Consider the following 19,324-nt stretch of genomic DNA (forward strand, 5'->3'; position numbering starts at 1 on the left):
ACTCATGTAGGCTTTGAATACATAATAGCACTGGCTGTAGAATAAATACTGACATGTGTGAGCAAATGCAGTTCAGCTTCTGATCCACGCCCCAAGTAGAGAGACACACCACTGGTAGATGTGTGTGTAGAAACAATCAAAAATATTCAATTTCATCTCATTATAATTCCAGATTTATGTAAAGGAATTGCAACTCAAGCACAAAATTGGGAAACTGGCTTCACTATTTAATGGCAGTCTCATTTTTGCAGATGAAAATGTGAAACAATTGTTCACTGAAGTCTCGTCCTCGCCAGAGGGATGATGAGTAAGAGGAACGGAAGCCAGCAGTGTAATGTTTTTGCTTCTGCGAGTCAAAGGCCACGGCTACAACTGCGATCATCGCTTTTCTTTCTAATCCTAAAAAACCGTCCCTGTGTGTGATTCTGAAACCGGAAAAGCAAACTGCGCCACTCGGAGCAGCGGGCAGCCGGGTTTGGAGTGTTGTAACAGTGCGTCAAGTGCTTGTTAAGCAGCAATAAGAATCCTTATTCCATTATCACAAAGTGACTCACGCGCGCCCGTTCGCGCTCGCGGCTCAGAATCGCCAAACACAAACACATCTGGCTGCAGCCGGAACAGAACAACGTGAAGCCCGAGCTTCCATCTGGCCTCTCGGTCTCTTCCCATCCATCTCCTCACCCTCCGTCCCATCTTCCTCACTCACGTCTTTCATCACTCTCTCGTTCTGCATCCTCCCTCTCGCGCCCTCCATCCCGGCCGTTGCCAAGGCGATGGCGTTTTGTGGAGGCAGCTGGTTAGGGCTCATTTGTCAAGCTGCTGACCTGCCCTCCCCTCTCCTCGCCTCTCTTCTTTACCCTTTCACTCGCCCTCCGTTTCCTGGAATTCTACGTTCCAAAAAACAGGCTGATTGTCATCGAATCAACTAAAACTAGAATTTCACATTTCAGATGCGGGCCGGTTCTCTCGCTATGTTTATCAAAGTGCCCATTTGAGATTAATATTGGATTGTTCTTTGATATTTCCAGCAAGACGACAGCAACAGTTGCACTGGATACAGTAAATAAAGCAACAGCCACTGAGCTTGAATACTGATCGTGACTCGGGGAGGAGAAACACCGAGCCTGTGGCAGATTTCCAGAAATTAAAGCTGACTTTTGTGGAACGACGTCGGGTAGAAAAAGAAAAAAAGAAAGAAAGGTAAAATATGAAGTCAGTCTTTTGCCTCTTTTCTCCGCCATGCTTACTCCGACTTTTACTCAACACATTTCTCCACACATGACTGCTGCTAGAATTTTAATTATGGGAAATGGACTCTACTTTCAGCACGAAGCACATTCCCCCCCTCTGCAGCCTCAGCACACCCCACATGATCGTTCACACACATCAGCAGAAACAACCGATAGGAGCAGATTCATCTGGGGTTCGCCATCTTTCCCAAGGCAGAGACCGGAGTCAAACCCTCAACACCGACGGCTGGAAGACGAACCGCTTCACAGACTGAACCATTCATTTACGAGGTCTACTAAAATATTTTACAAGTCAATATATTTTGGGGTTTGTGGTCGACATATAAAGATCCCATTTCACTGTGGTTCATTTTGCATCCATTTAACCACAAGTTGATATGTATTCGAAGACAAGACGTTCCAGCTTCCACTGCAACGCTGTGTGAACAAAGCATCGTAGTGATATTTGTAACCAGCTGAGAACTCAGTAAGAACCTAGAAAATACAAAAAAACAAACAAAAAGAATCACAACGGTGCCAGAAACTCACTCAAATGCAGATATGCAGTAAATAAATAAAATTTTTGACACCTTTAATATCCTGTTTGATGGTCTGAATGCCTCATCTTTGCACTTTCATATATGGATCAACAGAACCATCGAACTTGAGCCGACTGTCTTCAAACCAAACCAACCAACATGAGCCTTTTATCACGTGATTCTCTGAAAACATACATCCATTCAATAAGGAATCTTCTATACTTTTAACCAGATTTGGGTTGTTGTTTTCAAAACATTACCGTGTAAACGCGAAACATCCCTAATTAAACAATTACGACTCAGAGAAAACTCAAAGGAAGAACGTGCAAACTCCACACAGCAAGATTAAAATACATAGAAAACATCCATAAAATAATCATTTATTGAAAAGAGCTGAGTGTTTATTAGCTTTTTTCCGAAGCGGTGCAGTCCAGCTGCCGTCGGGCATCAGGTTAAAACGAGGAGCAACAAACAAACAAACAAGCACACCGAGCGACAGGTGTGTGTCTCCTGCCCGGAGAGGTGAAGCCACAATGTGCTCTGAAACACGAGAACGCAACCTTCACACCTCATAAAGCACGCCCAGCGAGGGTCTGTGTCTCCGTGCAGCCTGTCTGTAAATATAAGGAGGAGAGAGAGAGAGAGAGAGAGAGAGAGAGAGAGAGAGAGAGAGAGAGAGAGAGAGAGAGAGCGGGGCTGAAATTGTTTTATGGTTTTCTGTTCAGAGCCAGAAAAGAATTTATTAAAACAAATGCAAATCAAAAGGACACTTCACAGGCACAGCCAAGACGCGCACACTAACAGTTTCAATCATCTGTCCTTTCGTAAGAGGAGAAAAATGTGTCTCTCCTCTCCCACAACACTTGTTATCTTCCACCACTAATTAATTCGGCAGTTTTATTTATTTCTTCACACTAATGATACTGCCGCCACACACCGACGTGTGTACGGCTGCGTGCACGTGACCTACAAGCCCCATCAAGCCTCATTACCACCTAATGCCCACTGATACGAGCCAGCAAGAGACCGTTCAACTGTCTGTCTGTCTGTGTGTGTGTGTGTGCGTGTGTGTGGATATAAATATGGCTTCAGTCATTTTTTTTTATGCATTTTGAGGCTTGTGTTCACAAAATATAACAATCTGTCAGCTCAGACTCTTTAATCCAATATCTACGACATGTTCGCTCTTTGAAAATCTCTCAGTACAAACGAGTCCCAAAAAGAGCCGGACTGAAACCGTACACCGCGGCTGTGAATCCCCAGTAATGCTGACCAACTTTTCACCCGTCCCCGGCGCGGTGCGGTCATCACATCCCGTCGTAAACACTGAGGCCATCCGAGGTTGGGGCGTCACATCATCTCACAGGCGGAGCCGCTCTGAGCATTACCCGGTCTTAAGTAACAGCTGGCTCAGCCTGACAACCTGGTAATGCTCCAACCTTACAGGAAATATTAAAAAAAAATCGACTGAAATGACACAGACTGGTCGGAGCGGCAGCTGTTTGCGTTAAATTGACAATGGGAGATATTTAGGATGACTTGGAAGGAGTTTCACTGAAGTGCATATGTTAGAATTTATGAGCGTTCACTCAGGAGTTTGAATGTTCTCCCTGTGCGGCCTCAACAAATCGACGTGGGGGAGTCTAAATTACTCCTGCAACTAGTCAGACAGAGAGCTTCAGCCTGGTTTCTTCTTTCTTCTGCTTATTTGACGAGCCGGTGACTTTAAACTAGCACCAGTGTGGATCCGGCTTTTCACCCGTCGTTGGCTGGAATCCTTTCACCGATGGCTGTCGAGGTAAAATAAATTAAAAAGCAATGCACATATTTAAAAAAAATCACTGAAAAATATGGAAAAAGTGATTTGATTCTAATGAGAAAAGATATGAAGACTGATGTTGAACAAATACAGCAGATCCCTCATGAACATGGACGACAGCATTCCTACAGCTCCCAACCGCATCTCAAAAGGCCAATCTCAGTTGGTTATTGAAGTGTGAAGTCCCAGTCTGCTTGTTGTGCATATGTGTGTGTGTGTGTGTGTGTGTGTGTGTGTGTGTGTGTGTGTGTGTGTGTGTGTGTGTGTAGGAGGAAGCCTAATTTAATTCTCCACTGCACCATGTTTCTCCACTGGCTCCCTGCTCATGGAAATTGCATAATTGTCAATTTCTCTGCGTGTGTGCATGTAGACCTCTTTACGTGTATGTGCGTGCATGTGTGCATGTGCATATTCGCAGGGTTTAAAAAAAAAACAAAACAAAAAAATCACTGACTCCATGCCCAAAAAGCAAGCTTTAAGAAAAACAAACGCATGTGTGGTGTGGGTTGTGCAGCACGGTGTGTATGTGTGAGAACACACACAGGTTTAAATTTGTGTCCATTAGTGTCCCCCCACCCCCCACCCCCCCACCGCACACTCTCTGCTTTCTGCAATCTTTGACCCGAACGTGTCTGCATGAGCGCAACAAGCATCTGTTCCATAAATGAACCGCTCCAGCTTGGGTCAATTTTACAACTCACCGGCGCTGGCCAGACTGAAAACATTCAACCTGCTCGTCCTCCCGTCTGGCTAAAAATACAGTTTGAGCGAAGCGGCCGCGGGGAGAAAAAAAAAAAAAAAAAAAAAAAGTCAAATTGCTGGCCCATTTTGCATTAAGTGGTCTGCTAATCCCATCAGGACTATCCTTAATAAAAATAGAGTCACTCAGAAGTGGAGGAAGGTGCTCCGGTTAAAACTGCTCGTCACAGGCCGGGCGTCATGACGCCGGTTCTTAGGAGAAGATGTGTGATATGATCTGTATCTCTGACAATCAGACAGCCCAAACACACGACGCCGGCTCGGAATCAGTTTTATAGCTTTATTTTCAACAGAAGGTGTTGTGCGAATAAACCAACCCAAGCTGGCTGCCTTCAGCTCCACTGGTAATCACACATGGAGCGGCTTCTCACTTTGGACACGGATAATAAGAAAAAAATTAAAAAAAACAATGTGAAAATTCTCAGTTTTCCAGGTCGCCATACATATGAGTATGATATATATGAGCAAAGTTTGGATGTTCTCCCTTTGTGTGAAGTTTAGCCTTCTTTTGTCTTCGTGTGTTTGCCTTTGTGATCCTGATGGAAGGACGGATGAAAACTATCAAGCTCCCGTGTCGCGCTGCGTTTCCTCTTTGCTCTGTTCGTACTTCACTTGAACCGCGCTGGAGCTGATTTGAAAGTGGAGTCAACCATTCGTCCATCCATCCATCCATCTTTTATACCCACTTTAGTCAAGGTGGGGTCACGGGGGTCGGCAAAACTGACGTTCGTCCATTTGTTGAGTGCTCGATGCTTTTTCAGAGGGCACAGGTCGAACTTCTACCAGAAAACACTTTCTTTTTTCCAACACGTCCAGTTCAAGATGTCTAAGGTATCGATATCAGCGGGTCTACAGTCTTCATGAGCAAACACTGAATTTCTGTCCACCTTCCTACCAAATGAAATCAATCTCGATCAATTTAAAATAATCTTAAAAAGAATAAAAGGCCATTTGACGTAAAAGTAAGTGAAAAAGAGCTAATACAGAGCATCACAGGAGCTCCATGTAACTTCAGATCCTCAAGACAAACAACTAATTCCAGGACAGGGGTGTCAAACATAAGGCCCGTGAAACCACAGATTTTTTTTTTTTTCCTTTTTTAACAAATCTGAAGATAACATAAGACTGAGACCTGGGCGGAGATATCAGTGATGCTGACATGAAAGCTAGCAAACTCGTGCAAGCCTCAAAGTTTGCAGAAACATGCATATTGCAATAATTATAGGAGAAGAATGTTGGACGTTTCACAATATTTTTCTCCGGAGGATATCAATACTGTGGGCTTTATGTTTAGACTGTAGTCATTTTCAGCCATAATTGTTTGATTTTTGTGAAAAAAAAAAAACAAAACAGACATTTTGATCATGTGTACTGCAACAAAGAAAAACTGAGCTGGATTTGAACTCGAATGTGTTTGACCTCCTCGATCTATAGTGTTGTTTTTTTTCGGTTTATTCAGCATTTGAGATATTTTACCTCTCACAGAGACACCAACAGCAGAGCAAGCAGTCATACTAACATAGGAACGACAATAGGAGTTATAATAATGACAACTGAGTGTGCTATCAGTGCCACGGAGAATTACTGGGAATGAAAGACAGTTGTTTAATAGGCCTGTCAAACTCTGGCATCTGCACTGGCACACAACACCGCAAGGTGGATGCAGACTGCGCCCACACAGAGACGCAGCGCTGGGAGATCATTTGACAGGAGCGAGTGCTGTTTGTGGTGTTTGTTTCTTTGTATGTTCCCACTGCTTTCTCTCACTCTCACACACACACACACACACACACAGACACACACACACACAGACACACACACATACATTTGTCACACACCACACAGAGGCGAAGCCTTCGCAAACTATTCCACAGACAAATTGCGTCGGGTCTCCTCACGGAGGGAAGGAAGGCGAGACGGAGGGGATGTGGAGGAAATCAAAATGAGAAAACGGCGACAGCATGCGAGGTACAGTTTGCAAAACTTCCGGAGGGTGAAACTTTTCTCTCTCTCTCTCTCTCTCTCTCTCTCTCTCTCTCTCTCTCTCTCTCTCTCTCTCTCTCTCTCTCTCTCTCCCTGCTGCGTCCGTTTCACCCTTCTCCATCACCCCCACCTCCTCCCGTCATTGCCTCCATTCGCACTCGTTAATCTCTGACAGAACCCTCCGAATCCGCCTCCCTCCCTCTGCCCCTCTCTTTTATCAGAGAAAACAGAATCAGGGTAGAGTTAGCCTGCAGGCAATCCTATTTAGATCAGCTATTTTGTAATTCCTTTTTTCTGCTGCAGAAGCGTTCATTGCTTTTCTCATAAGGGATGCATCCGGGCCCCGTCGGCTCATTTCTCACTCTGTTTTGTTATCAGAATGCATATTTTCTGAAAGTAAGAAGAAAAAAAAGTGCCCATCATGGGACAAATGTTGTAAAGTCATTTCATTTAAGCTATTAATGCTGTGGCATGGTTAATCCTCCTGAACAGTTTGTTCAATTACTGCATAACAACACGACTGAGTGTGAGCCTCAATCCCCCAAACTGCTATTTTTACCTGACTTTAAAGGTGTCTGACACTAAATACAACACAACGTAAAGGCCAGTGTTGTGCAGACTGTCAATTCTATTTTCAATAGGGTTATGAGTAATTTAGTGAACTATTTGTGTCAACAAAGGCACAATATTGCCAATTTTAGTTAAGCTGCATTACGCATTAGTGACTTTTTGGACCCGTTTCCATGATGTTTTCAAGTGAAAAAGAAAATTTTCTTTGTGGTTTTGATGTCCGTTTAGACAACAGCAGTGATCAGAGTCAGTGCAAATGCAAATTTTACAAAATGTCATCATTTTCAGCGTTTCTGTCGTGTCTGCGTTAACAGACATTTTTTCAAAACACTGCTCAATAAACGCAAAATATAGAAATGATCCGTTTTCAAATAAAACATCTTGTAAAACATGACTTCGTAATTTAATAAAGTTTCAGTCGATACATTATAAGTGCATCTTGTCCTGGAAAAAGAAATAATGCTACAGTAGATCTGATTCCTGATATGCGTTCATCCAACTTCTACAAGAAAAAGAATACTTCTGAATGCCATCTTCTGATTAATCTCTTGATTTAAATTCACAAAAGCCAAACCTGAGCTTGCTCACCTTTCCCAATGCTTGTACCAACCCAGAGATGACAGAGTGCTGGCCTCAAGGATGCACGGATCAAAATACTCAGTGTGATTATTACTACATGTAGACGATGAAGTGATTTGTGAAGAAGCAGCTGCACTACATTTATTTAATTCCCATTGTTGGCTCAAAAACACAAATCCCAAAGCAATGAAAACATGTCAAATATGCTAAAAACTATTAGTCTGACCTGCAGCTACATTAGAAATAAAATAGCTACTATTTATACAAAATAGACTCTTCCTGCATATTTCCTGCTATTGCTTTATCATCTTGGACCTCGTTTGGGATTTTTTCCTTGAGCAACACAAACGTGCACACAAGCATACACTCTGTAACCATGATAGCCGGAAGGACAATCCATCATTTGATTTGGACAAAGTGTTATTAAAACCCACTTAGTCCTGGCTGTAAGAGCTATAAGCTATGGAAACTATGCAATCTGGCCACAGGCTGAGAGCCCTGCAGTCATCTGCTTCGAATCGCTCTAAAAGCAGCAGAGGCCGACACCGAGAGGCAGCGTTTCAGACGACTGTTCCCAAGACAGCCCGTCTCCCATTCATTCAGCACGACAACAGGCTTCGCTTCGTGTCATTACAGCCTTTCTTCCATCTCACAAACAAACTAAACACTTCCAAACAAGCAGCTCGAGTAAACTCTCGGTTTCCAGGGCAAAACTACTGCAACTACCAACCCAAGCCTGGCAGCCAGAGAGCACCCAGGACCCGGCACGGCCTCCCCCGAGGACAGATAAACCAAGTCCAGGAAAGTTTATTCTACACTCAGACAAATATTTCTGAACTCCGGCAAACGACATAAGCCCACCAGAGAAGACAGACCAGACTCAAGAAACGTCTCCTCGCCTGAGGAAAGTAAGATGAAAAAAATTTCAACCCCGATGAAGGAAGAACAGAGAAGAGGCACAAAGAAACTTAACTGGAATGATTTAAAAACAAGGACGTCGGAGCAAACCAACTTTGAAAATTGAATTACAATCAATCATCTGATTCCTTGAGAATGCGTGACACTAATGTGACAGGTGAATAATGGGTCCTTTGGTATATTCAGCTCAGTTCTTTATACATGGTAAATGGACGTAAACACTAATGGTGATGGTTGCCATGCAAAGTACTAGACTTACAATCCTGAGTTTCATGTCTTCCCCAACAACATTAAAAAGTAGGACAGGACAATATTGGGAAAGCGAAACGCCAACCGCGAGACTGGAAGACCATCCACTGTACCGACCGAGCCACAGCCACACAGGAGGAGTAAAGAGCGCTGAATCGGAGGTCTGTGTGTGTGGGTGTAGCTGGTGGTTAAACTAAGGTTCATCAGATATTCATACTCCCAATTAAACCTTCTCGCTGTCACAGAAATTACTACACGGCATTAACTCTAATGGCTGAAAGCTGCAGAGTTCAAAGTCGTGTGGCTAAACCCAAAATCAGGTCAGCGCAAGCAGACTCTGCTGCAAGCAGCAATCTGCGTCGACTCCACACCGTGAGCATTCGGCCGTGTGTGTGTGTCCGTGCGGTGAAACCAGAAACCTACCTCATGGAGTGTTTACACCAAACAGCCATCACGCACGCAGCAGAGAACGTTTGCAAAATACAGCCGATTCTTTCACTGGGAGACCCTCCACGCACCGAGAGGGCAAAGATGATGGAGTGCAACTTTTTGAAAATGCAAGCTTAAAGGTGCTGTAGGCAGGACTCCGCATCTCCGCCATCTTGCTTAGGGTTACCTAAATAAGATGGCGATTTGAAACCCAGCACAGCCAATCCTGTCCTGTTTTCTCTGACATCACGCCCTTACGCAAGTTAAGCCCCTCCCACAAGAACGTGCGAAGAACGCCCCTCGACCAATCACGGTTAGAGCCTCAGGGGCTCTTCTGATTGGTCAAAGATACCTGGAGCTGTGGAGATTCCTTTTCAGCTCAGAACAGAGACAGATGGAAACGCTGCGCCCTCGTGGTAGTGCAATTATGCTACACTCCTAAAGGATTATCAATGGATACTGTAACATTTAATCCAAAGAAAACACAGAAAAATTAGCATTGACTAGCAAAATCCTGCCTACAGCACCTTTAAAACTGAAAATAATAATCAGCCGAAGTCTCAAGTCAGACGCAACACATCAATAAATCACGATGAAACCAAACAGAAACGTCGCTGAGCTGAACGTCTGAGAGGAGAAGCACGACCGTCCCGCTTTGTATTTAAAAAAAAAAAAAAACCAAAAACAATAACCGTTATAAACTCAACGGGCAGGAACACATCACAACAGCCCATTAACTCCACAACGTCGTCTCAACAGTCAACATGTAGTGTACGGGGCTGGAAACGTGGGAAGGAAACACGGCCCAGTTCCTCGCAGCGACGTGTTCACATAATGCTCACAATGCGAGATATAAATAATACAGAGCTCTGAATGTATGTTTTATTGCATACCGCAGTGATGAGCACTGCAGAAACATTTGGCTTGTAGTCGGAGCCTAATTTCCCCGAGTAGGAGTGGGTCAAGAGAGATATTACAGCCCCTGGCTGTGAGGAAAATCACCAGCGTGGTAAAATGCCATCTGAACTGTGGTCAAATAGTAATCACAAACCTCGACATGAGTCACCGTCTGATAATAAGCATTTGGCTCAGATGAGCTTTGTACCCAGGCTGCATCTTTTCCCAGCAGGGATCCTTCAAATGGAGTTTCAGGCCCTTTTCACCCAGGAAAGACGACATAAAAGCCTGGAGCTGTCTGCGAGAGTGGTTGCTCTGGGATGTTCTCACACAGCGTAAAGCCACCCAAAAGGCCAACTGGAGTTTTTTAAAAGGTTCTGTGTGTCCAAATTAAATGAAGGAGATGGATGTCCTTCCTTAACATTTCCCTGATCCCCCGCTGTTTGGGTTTTGTAATGTTACCAGCAACCAGCTCCTCCTCGTTTTCCATTGCGGGTCTCAATGTTTCAAGTCGTTTAGTTTACAATGTTGTGATCTTTCATCGTCTTCACATTCAAGCCGAGTCGGCAGATCCGACCAAACACCACGCTTCCTCAGCCGCTCCGCTCCCGACCCCGAAACGCTAAACCTCAGCGTGCCGAGCGTACGGTAACACAGGTCAATAAAACCAACAGAGGACAAAAACAAGCAAACAATTGTCAAAAGGCAAAAGCAAAGAGCAGATAGATGAAGATTAAAGAGGAGAACGAAAGAGGGAAGATTAAGAAAAAAGCGTAAGGGGGTTGGGGGCGGGGTTTGTTGCGTTGGTCCATAACCCGGTGAGCAGTCCACCTCGTCACTCATCGTGACCACCACATCACACCAACACCCTCACTTTCTCACATCATCAGCAGTAACATTTGCAGCATCACATTAACGGAGCGCGAAAACTGATCAAGAAAAACTTGAAAAACAATGACAGAGCAGCTCAAATCACAGTCTGATCCAATCTGAAAGCACAATGAGCAGAGTTACTCACAAGATCTCGTCGTTCTGAAACTCCAGGACGCCGTGAGTGTCTTCGAAGTCCTCGCCGCCGCCGCGCGCCGTTCCCTCCATTGTCTTGTAGGGCAGCATGACCACGCCGCGAGCCCCCGAGGTTCTCAGCACCTTGACCTCCATGGTGCCCACGCTCTCGCTGACGTGGCAGACGGGCTCTTCGAAGGTAAAGATACCGGCGTGGTCGTCGTCAAAGATGGTGACGGTGGCGGTGGAGGGCAGGCCCAGGCAGGCCACCGAGTCCACGTGATTGGCCGACTCGCCCTCCTCGGGCTCCTCCCCCTCTGAGGTCAACACCTTGACGCTGGAGAGGTGAATCAGGAAGTTCTCGTCCTCTTCGAAGATGTCGTCGTCGATGATGCCCACGCGGATTTCCTTCACCGTCTCGCCGGGTTTGAACACCACCACGCCCTCCGTGAACTCATAGTCCGAGCCGGCGTTGGCGGTGCCGTCTTCCGTCCGGTACTCCACAGAAATGGTCTTCCCCGTGTCGCCGCCGCGCCGCACCACGTTCACCGCCACCGTGCCGCAGTTCTCCAGACACTGGTAGGAACCGGGCTCGAAAAAGATTTTGGAGATGGGGTCGTTGTCGCAGGCGTCGGAGCGAACCTCGTGCATGCTGACGGCCTTCCGGGCCTGGTCGGCGGCGTGCTTCTTCAGGATGTTTCCGGCGCCCGTCATCAGCCGGGTGGCCTGGCAGCGGTAGAAGGCGCGGCTCTTCTGCTGCTGGCTCAGGACTTGGTAGTTGGCGAGCTCGATCAGCTGTTCCACCTGGTCAGAGGAAATGGTTTTACAATGAGGCTCGGTTGATAGAGTGGTTGTTCCGCAATCAGTCGGTTGCAGGTTTGATTCCCTGTCCTTGAAAATGACACTGAACCCCAAACTGGACTGAGTGCTGTGAATGACAGCCTCCTCCACTGGTGGGTGAATGGGTGAATGTTACTATATAACCTGGGATTGCTCAAGCAGTGGTGCGGCACTACAGAAGTAAAATCCATTCACAACGTTGCTTCACACTAATCTCACGGAAAATGAAAACCCAGACAACTGTAGTAGTGCTGTCCAATGCAGGAAAATACTTTTTGTAAATATTGTCAAAGCACATGGCCTTAAAACAAACAAAGAAAATGTCCTCAGGTAAAATGAGCAACTTAAATAAATATTTATTTTGACCTTCCAGCATTCGGTTCTACACAAAAGTCACATTTCCTACAGGAATGTTAGAGAAATGTGGCTTGATACAAAGCTCAAATACATAAGTAACTGACCGTGTCTGAACACACACACACACAAACACACACACACACACACACAAATCAGCATTATTAGCTTTTGTTTGTAAATACTGGGACATTCACAGAGAAAAGATGCCATCTGTATGCAGTTTTAATGAGGCCAGATTCATTATATAGCCGTTATTTACATTCCTTGTCTGGGGTCAAGGATGAGCTTCGCATAAACAGGATACTAATTTATATTATTGTGCTCGCCAATGTGGTCTGACGCAGATAAAAAAAGAAAAGGTGTGAAAGCAAGAATTCACTAAAACCAACGAAAGCAGAAGTCCAGTTATCAGTATTATTGATGGTGCCTTGATATTCCTGTGATGGCCGGGCGACATGTCCAGGGTGAACCCTGCCTTCATGCATTGTTAGCTGGGATTGACTCCAGCGTCCCTGAAGTGGATAAAACTGTATAGAGCAGGGGTGTTCAACATAAGGCCTATAAGCCAAAACCAGACCACAACAGGTTCTAATCCAGTCACAACACAAGAAGGAGATTCAGGCTGAGATATCGACCTTTTCACTATCAAACTAGCCTCAAAGTCATGCTGTCCAGGTGAGTTGGTCAAAAACATGCCTGATGTAACAGCTATAGTAGAAGATTTGGAACATTTCATTGTATTTTGGACCAGAAGTTTTCAATAAAATGTTGAGATTGTAGTCATTTTCAGTCGTAATTGTTTGGTTTTATGTAAAAATGTTGAATGGATTTCACTACTATCATGTGAGTTGTCCCCAAAGCACTTTACACTGTTAATCACATTCACTCGTTCACACACATTCACACGCCAGTGCAGGCGCTGGATCCATCCACTGGGAGCAGTTTGGTGAATGCTGGACTTAGTTCCTGCATACAAACGGGCGCTGTGAAAAGCTCTTACTATTTGTGCTCATGTTGCAGGAATCCCTTAATAACTTCCCTTCATTATATTTACCTTCATCAAATTAAGCAGAAGCTTTAATGAGGCCATTCATCACTACAGTCGCTGTGATAATGCAATCACATCCAAGGTGTGTCAGCTGTTCGTTTTTTACTCTGTCATCTTTATTCAATTGGAGAGAAAAACCACGGAGTAACTGTGGCAGCGGCACCGATACATCAGTGTGGCAGTGCTACCCACCTCCTTGTCAGGGTGTTTCTGCTTAAGCTCCTTCAGGATCTTGGCCATGTCCCTCCGGGTCTCCTCCTCGTCCAGATCCTTCTCATCGATGTCCAAGCCCAGCGGACCGTCGAGGAAGTCAACGCCATGCGAGTTCAGCATCTTCCCATCCATCTCGATGTCCACCTTCAAGTGGAAAGTGAGGAACCTTAATTAGAATCATCAATCAGAGGTTTAAACTCCTTCTTTGATCGTGGCGCGATGGTTGTCTGAGCGAGAACACGTAACAAGAACGCAGTCAAAGACGAATGTTTTCTTGTTTTCAGGTGCTTGAACAGTTTTCTAAACCCAGACATCAAAAAGGCAACGAAAGCTGTCGTGTAAACGGCTTGTTAGTGAAAGAATTGTACATTTCCTGTAAAATAATCTATTTTATTTAAAGGATCATTTCAATTTTAGTTGCTATTTTGATGTAGTGGTTTTGTCCTGATACTTCAGATTAAAATGTTGAAGGAAAAGAAAAAAACAGATACAATTTTGAAGAACTTAATACAGATTAGACTACTCGACAAACTGTCAACATTTTGGGGGGTAATTTAAGGCTTTGCCACCTCAAATAACATTCATGATAGAATTTCCTCAATGGTTTTCCTAACCGTCTTCACGCAGATATTAAGGGCATCATTTAAGCAAGATGCAGAACGAAAACCTGAGAAATGACGGGAGAGTGTGTGTGAGACGTTCAGTTGTCTATGGAGCCGTGTGAACAGAGCAGAGCAATGAGAGTGAAGTTTAGTGGATGAATAAATGCAACGCCTCCTGGAGCCAGGTTCCCATGTCGGCCGCGTCCCGCCACCTGCAGATCCCGCCTCATTTATCTGATGCTGTCCGTCCAACTTTCATTTAGCGGGGACATCTTTCCAGCAGAGCCGGGCAGCAGGCCAGTCTGTGTTTACAGCTTATTGCTTAGCAAAGTTCTGCTTGTGATCTGCACTTTATTTTGTTTAATTGAAACCCAGAGGCTTTCAAGCAGCTGTATTAGTCTCTGTCGGTTTATGTAACGGTGACAACCGCCGAACCAGACGTTAACTCGGACATGCAAGAAATATGTCAATTACCTGTATTTAAATGTCTTGTTATAGTTTGGAGTTGATGCTTACTGGCATTACAGTCTTCCTAGAGAGTGGCAGTATTGATCAAAATACTTTAAAGCTCATTAAGCAAGATGTGAATTTAAAGTGTGGAAATTACCGAGGCCATCCCTCAGGAAAACGGTTTGACTTGATTCATTAATTTCTTCATGCCAGAAGGTAAAATCAAAGGGGCCATCATGTACTAATGGCGTCCCGATTCTCAAAGATCTCATCAAACAAACAAACTCGCAATGATGAAATGAGCCGATTTTAAGTTTGAGGAACGAGACACGGAGGGAGGATAAATGTACTCTGAACTACGCCCAAGATGTAATTAGACGAGTGCAAAGCATTGCTTGATCACACAACGGATCAGATAGCAGGCAAAACAGGAAATTAAATTGTGACAAGATTATTAAAAGAAAAGTGAGGTGGGCTCACAGCAACACGCTTCATAACGTTAGTTTACCTTGGCAGGTCTCCATTCAGTCATATATTTAATTATTTCCGGTACACAATACTCATAATCTCACTTCCGCCTACATGATAAAGCTCAGCCTTTGTCCAGCACGCGTGGATGAGGACCGCTTAATTAATTTCTACTGGCTGTTCGTACAGCGATAACACAGCAAAATGAGCTCCCTGGAAGATGGAGAAATTCTTCATAGTAACACAGATGAAGGACGTTCAGCAGGTGAAACTCTCACAAAGTATTGGCGCTCTTAGCTCAAAGAAATGCTTCTGCAGCAAAGTGCCGGTGACAGGTTAAAGGTGCATTTCGTGAACAAAAAATATCTACATAAACTATTTGGAGCTTTAAAACTGTGTGTTATTAAAAACAAATGAATGTAATAGTTTTATCCATCCAGATTTAGGTGGAGTTCACACAAATGCAACTTTTGAAAAGTTCACTGTTCACTTTTCACTTGAAGCTCTGTCAGGTAAACAGGGCTTCAACTTAAACATAAACCTGTGGAATGAAGCAGTTTTCGCAGTTATAGTTTTAGGGTAAATGGATTTGAGCTGACCTTGGAGGGGAGCGGACGGTCTCCCTCGGTCTCGATGATCATGCCGCGCTGCTTCCCGGTACGGTAGCGCTTGTACACATACTTGTAGAACAGCAGGCGGCGGTCGGCCACCCAGGCGAACACCACGCAGATGGGGAAGAACAGGAAGGTGAGCAGCCCCTCCCACACCTGCACCACCCCGGGCGAGATGACCGACAGGATCAGGTAGAGCCAGATGTAGGCGAAGATGCTCCAGGTGGCCGTGACGAAGAAGACGCGCAGGTGCTTGACCTTCCTCGTCTCGCCGTCGGGGACCACGTACACACAGATACCGATGATGACGAACATGTTGAAAGCTGCCGAACCCACGATCGTGGAGGGGCCCAGAGTGCCGGCATCAAACCCGTGACCGATAACCTCGATGACCGACAGGAGGATTTCAGGGGCGGAGGAGCCCAGAGCCATGAGCGTGAGGTTGGAGACGGTCTCGTTCCAGATCCGGACGGTGGTTGTGGTGGTTTCCCCGTTGGGTTTTTTAATGGTGATCTCCTTTTCCTGCGACGTGATGACCTCTATCGACGCCATGAAGCGGTCCGCGATGATGGACACGCCCAGAAACATGTAGACCAGAGCCACGAAGTAGACCGTCGCCCTCGCCACCTTGTCGCCAAACGAGGGGTTGACGGGCTCCCACACAGGCAGGATCACCCCCTTCGAACACTGCTCGGCTTTGCTGCAATCGGTTTTGTTGGTGGACACGGCTGAAACGGAGCCGCCGAGGTTGGGCTCGGGAGGGGCGCCGGCCAGCGAGGGGTGGAGCTCGAGGAGGAGGATCGTCGTAACGACTGCTATCCTCAAAGCAGGCGACCAGAGAGAGGAGTGATCCCAGCAGCCCATGGTGACGGTGAGGTGATGATTACCGATGGAGTTCAACCTTCAGAGAGAGGAGGAGAGAAAGAAAATCTGAATATTAGAACTTTGGCAGAAAGGTTTCTGAACTGAATTTTCATCCGCTGCAGTTCTGATAACCTATGTATTCAAATATTGTAGTATACTTTAATAGCGTTAATGATCTGTTATGACTACACTGACATTATATTAACAGATTGTACTTCTGCTGCAAGCACTGGATGCTACTAACTCATCTCCCCTCATAACAACCTTTCATAAGAGGCTGTCTGGGTAACGGCGTTCGCTTATGTATTTATGTTGCTTCAAGTAAACACTGAAGCCGTGAAAGGTCAAGTCTGCATCAGTCTGAAAAAGTCAGGCTGACGCTAATGTCAGTGCTACAGACCGAGCTAGCGCCCCATCTTCTTAAAAAAGTAGACAAATAAGAAGCACTTCAAATTCCAACTACACAAAAATGAAATCATGCGTCCCAGTGAAACATTTGTGGAGCTGTTTTGGACATAAAATTTAAGTAATCACACCAAAGGTACGCATCAGCTGTTGAGCACTGTGGGTTTCAAACCGACCACTTCTCAAATCTGACTGCCACATTCCACTGGCAATAACAAGCAGCTCGACAACGTTAAGCAAGAGCAGTAACGTTTCCGATGACAGTAATCAATAAGAACTCATTTCAACAGCATGGAGCCTTTTGGAGATACGTGGTGAAGACGGATGGATGGATGGATGGATGGATTCACCATTTAAATAATTACGTCTTAAGAAGTGGGCACCATTATTAGTTTCATTTAAGATCTATTTTTTTCCAAAATGGATTCAGCTTGTTTATTTCACCATTATTTTAGGCAGCAGATCAATTGAGAAACATTTCTCATTTGTTATGACGACCTGGTCAAGAGGCAGCACGGGGACCCAAAGAAAACCATAGAGATAAATATATATATTGCACATACACACAATAACACAGTGTCACGCAATCTCAAGAGAAAGAAAATACTGTTTCCAGTTATTAAGAAGCAAAGCTGAAGCAGGTGCAGTGACCCCTCAACGATCCAGGCAGCAGCGCTGAATGAAGCTCCAGCCATGAAGCAGATGCAGCTCGGTAAACAACATCCAGCTGGTGAGGGAGAGGTTTCCCCGCACATCTGTACGTTATACATCCATAATCTAAGGATGGAAGAAGTCAAAACAAGAAAACCTGGTGTCCGCGCTTCATTCATTGTACGATACAGTGGATATGTAAAATACCGGACTTCCTCTGCAGTGCAAAGCTGTTGGCCTCACTGGAAACAGTGGCTGGCTGTCACACACTTGTCTCATTCTCTCTCAGAACGAAAATGGGTCACAGCTAAATGCAATCACTGACAAGTGAGCCTCAACAGCGTTTTAGGTGCAGCGAGGATTCTCTGGGTTTTTTTTCATCCCTTTGAGCAGATGATCAGAGAGCTGAAATCCCAGCGCAGAGAATTCAAATCAGTGATTTGATTTCATTGTAACTGCTTTGACACAAACAAACCAAGGAAAAATTTCAAAGAGGAAAAGCATCATTTAGTTAGAATCACTTTCAGCGTAGTGAAAGTGTCCCTGTGGTCCAACACGCGGCGCATTCAGCACAGCTACCACACTCAATGAGCTAATTGCACGTTGTTGGGTCAGAAAATGCTCGATGCACACACTCCTTACATTTTATGGGGCAGAAATTCTTAGCATACACGTGTCTGCACCTCCGCTGACAGGACGTAACAGAAACGGAGCAAATGCAGAGGCATCATTAACATTCCCCGATTAGCGAGGACGGCATTAAAATATACCCAGTGAAGCAAACGAGCGACGAGCTGCTTGGTTATTTAGTGCGCTCGCCAGAAGATCCACGCCTGAGAACCAGCAGCTGCCTTGCAGCTCTCAGGGGATTAACATAACTGGGAGCTGGCCGAGATGCAATACCTAAAAGTCAGCGGCGAGGATTTAAAATAGCCTCCAAAGCTTCGGCGTTTTGAGGGGACGCGCAAACATAACGAATGGGGAACATTTAACTGCTCTGGCATGAAAGACGGCTGGATGTGTGAACTCCCTGGACATGTCTGGCAGCCCATGACAGGGTGAACACACACACACACACACACACACACGCACAGACACACAGTCGATCACACCTGCTCACACCAATTAGACTCAAAAGCATGCGACAGCATTTTACATTCCAATCAACAAAGATGAATCATTCAAAAAAGGCTGAACTGTTCATCCGTCAATCAAAGGAAAGTATATAGAACGAACCATACAAGCAAAGTTTTGTTTTCAGTCAAAGTGTCTCCAGTCAACAGTTTGCACAGGGCAGTGGTACAGATGCTATGTTACCTTCATGAAGTAACAGGCTGAAAACACAAAATCAAAGGGATGACACGCAGTAATCCTTTGATTGAGAGATAAATAATGAGAACTTAGACTAAACAAAAGGTCAACTCAGAACTCCCCTCAAACCATGCTCTTCCAGGTGTGTGCGTGCCAACAGCCATTCCCCACTAATTAACTATTCACACCCTTACAACACAAATTACCAGCCATCGATAAGTGAATTTAAACTTTTCCACTGTGGTTTAATTAAGCTGTTAAATGGTCAAACACCATGAAAGACTTTTCTATTAAATAACATGGAGTCAAGCTCAGAACTAGGAGGGCGCCGACACTATTTACAGATGATAAATAACATGCAATCTGCAGGGACGCTTCATGTGTGCATTGGGGATATTGGCATGCAGCATGGCTGGAGTTTTATTGATACTTTACCATTGAGGTTTCTGTTGGCTAATCATTAACGAGTCCTGATCAAGCGACGCAGCAGTGCAGCGGAACAAAGGTGACAGACGTACAACACATAAA

General features: G+C 45.0%; 1 protein-coding gene across 2 annotated transcripts in view; it reads right to left on the reverse strand.

The window, feature by feature from the left end:
- Positions 1–19,324, reverse strand: part of slc8a1b (solute carrier family 8 member 1b) — a 131,667-nt gene that overhangs the window by 102,609 nt on the left and 9,734 nt on the right. For both annotated transcript variants that reach the window (XM_030105863.1, XM_030105861.1), the window contains exons 2-4: positions 15,554–16,466; positions 13,414–13,578; positions 10,990–11,780 (exon numbers count right to left, since the gene is read on the reverse strand). In XM_030105863.1, coding sequence (XP_029961723.1) covers positions 10,990–11,780; positions 13,414–13,578; positions 15,554–16,429 — 1,832 coding nt within the window. In that variant the 5' untranslated portion in view covers positions 16,430–16,466. The remainder of the gene's footprint in view (positions 1–10,989; positions 11,781–13,413; positions 13,579–15,553; positions 16,467–19,324) is intronic.

This window comes from Salarias fasciatus, chromosome 13 (genome assembly GCF_902148845.1).
Source record: "Salarias fasciatus chromosome 13, fSalaFa1.1, whole genome shotgun sequence".
NCBI classification, from domain to species: Eukaryota; Metazoa; Chordata; class Actinopteri; order Blenniiformes; family Blenniidae; genus Salarias; species Salarias fasciatus.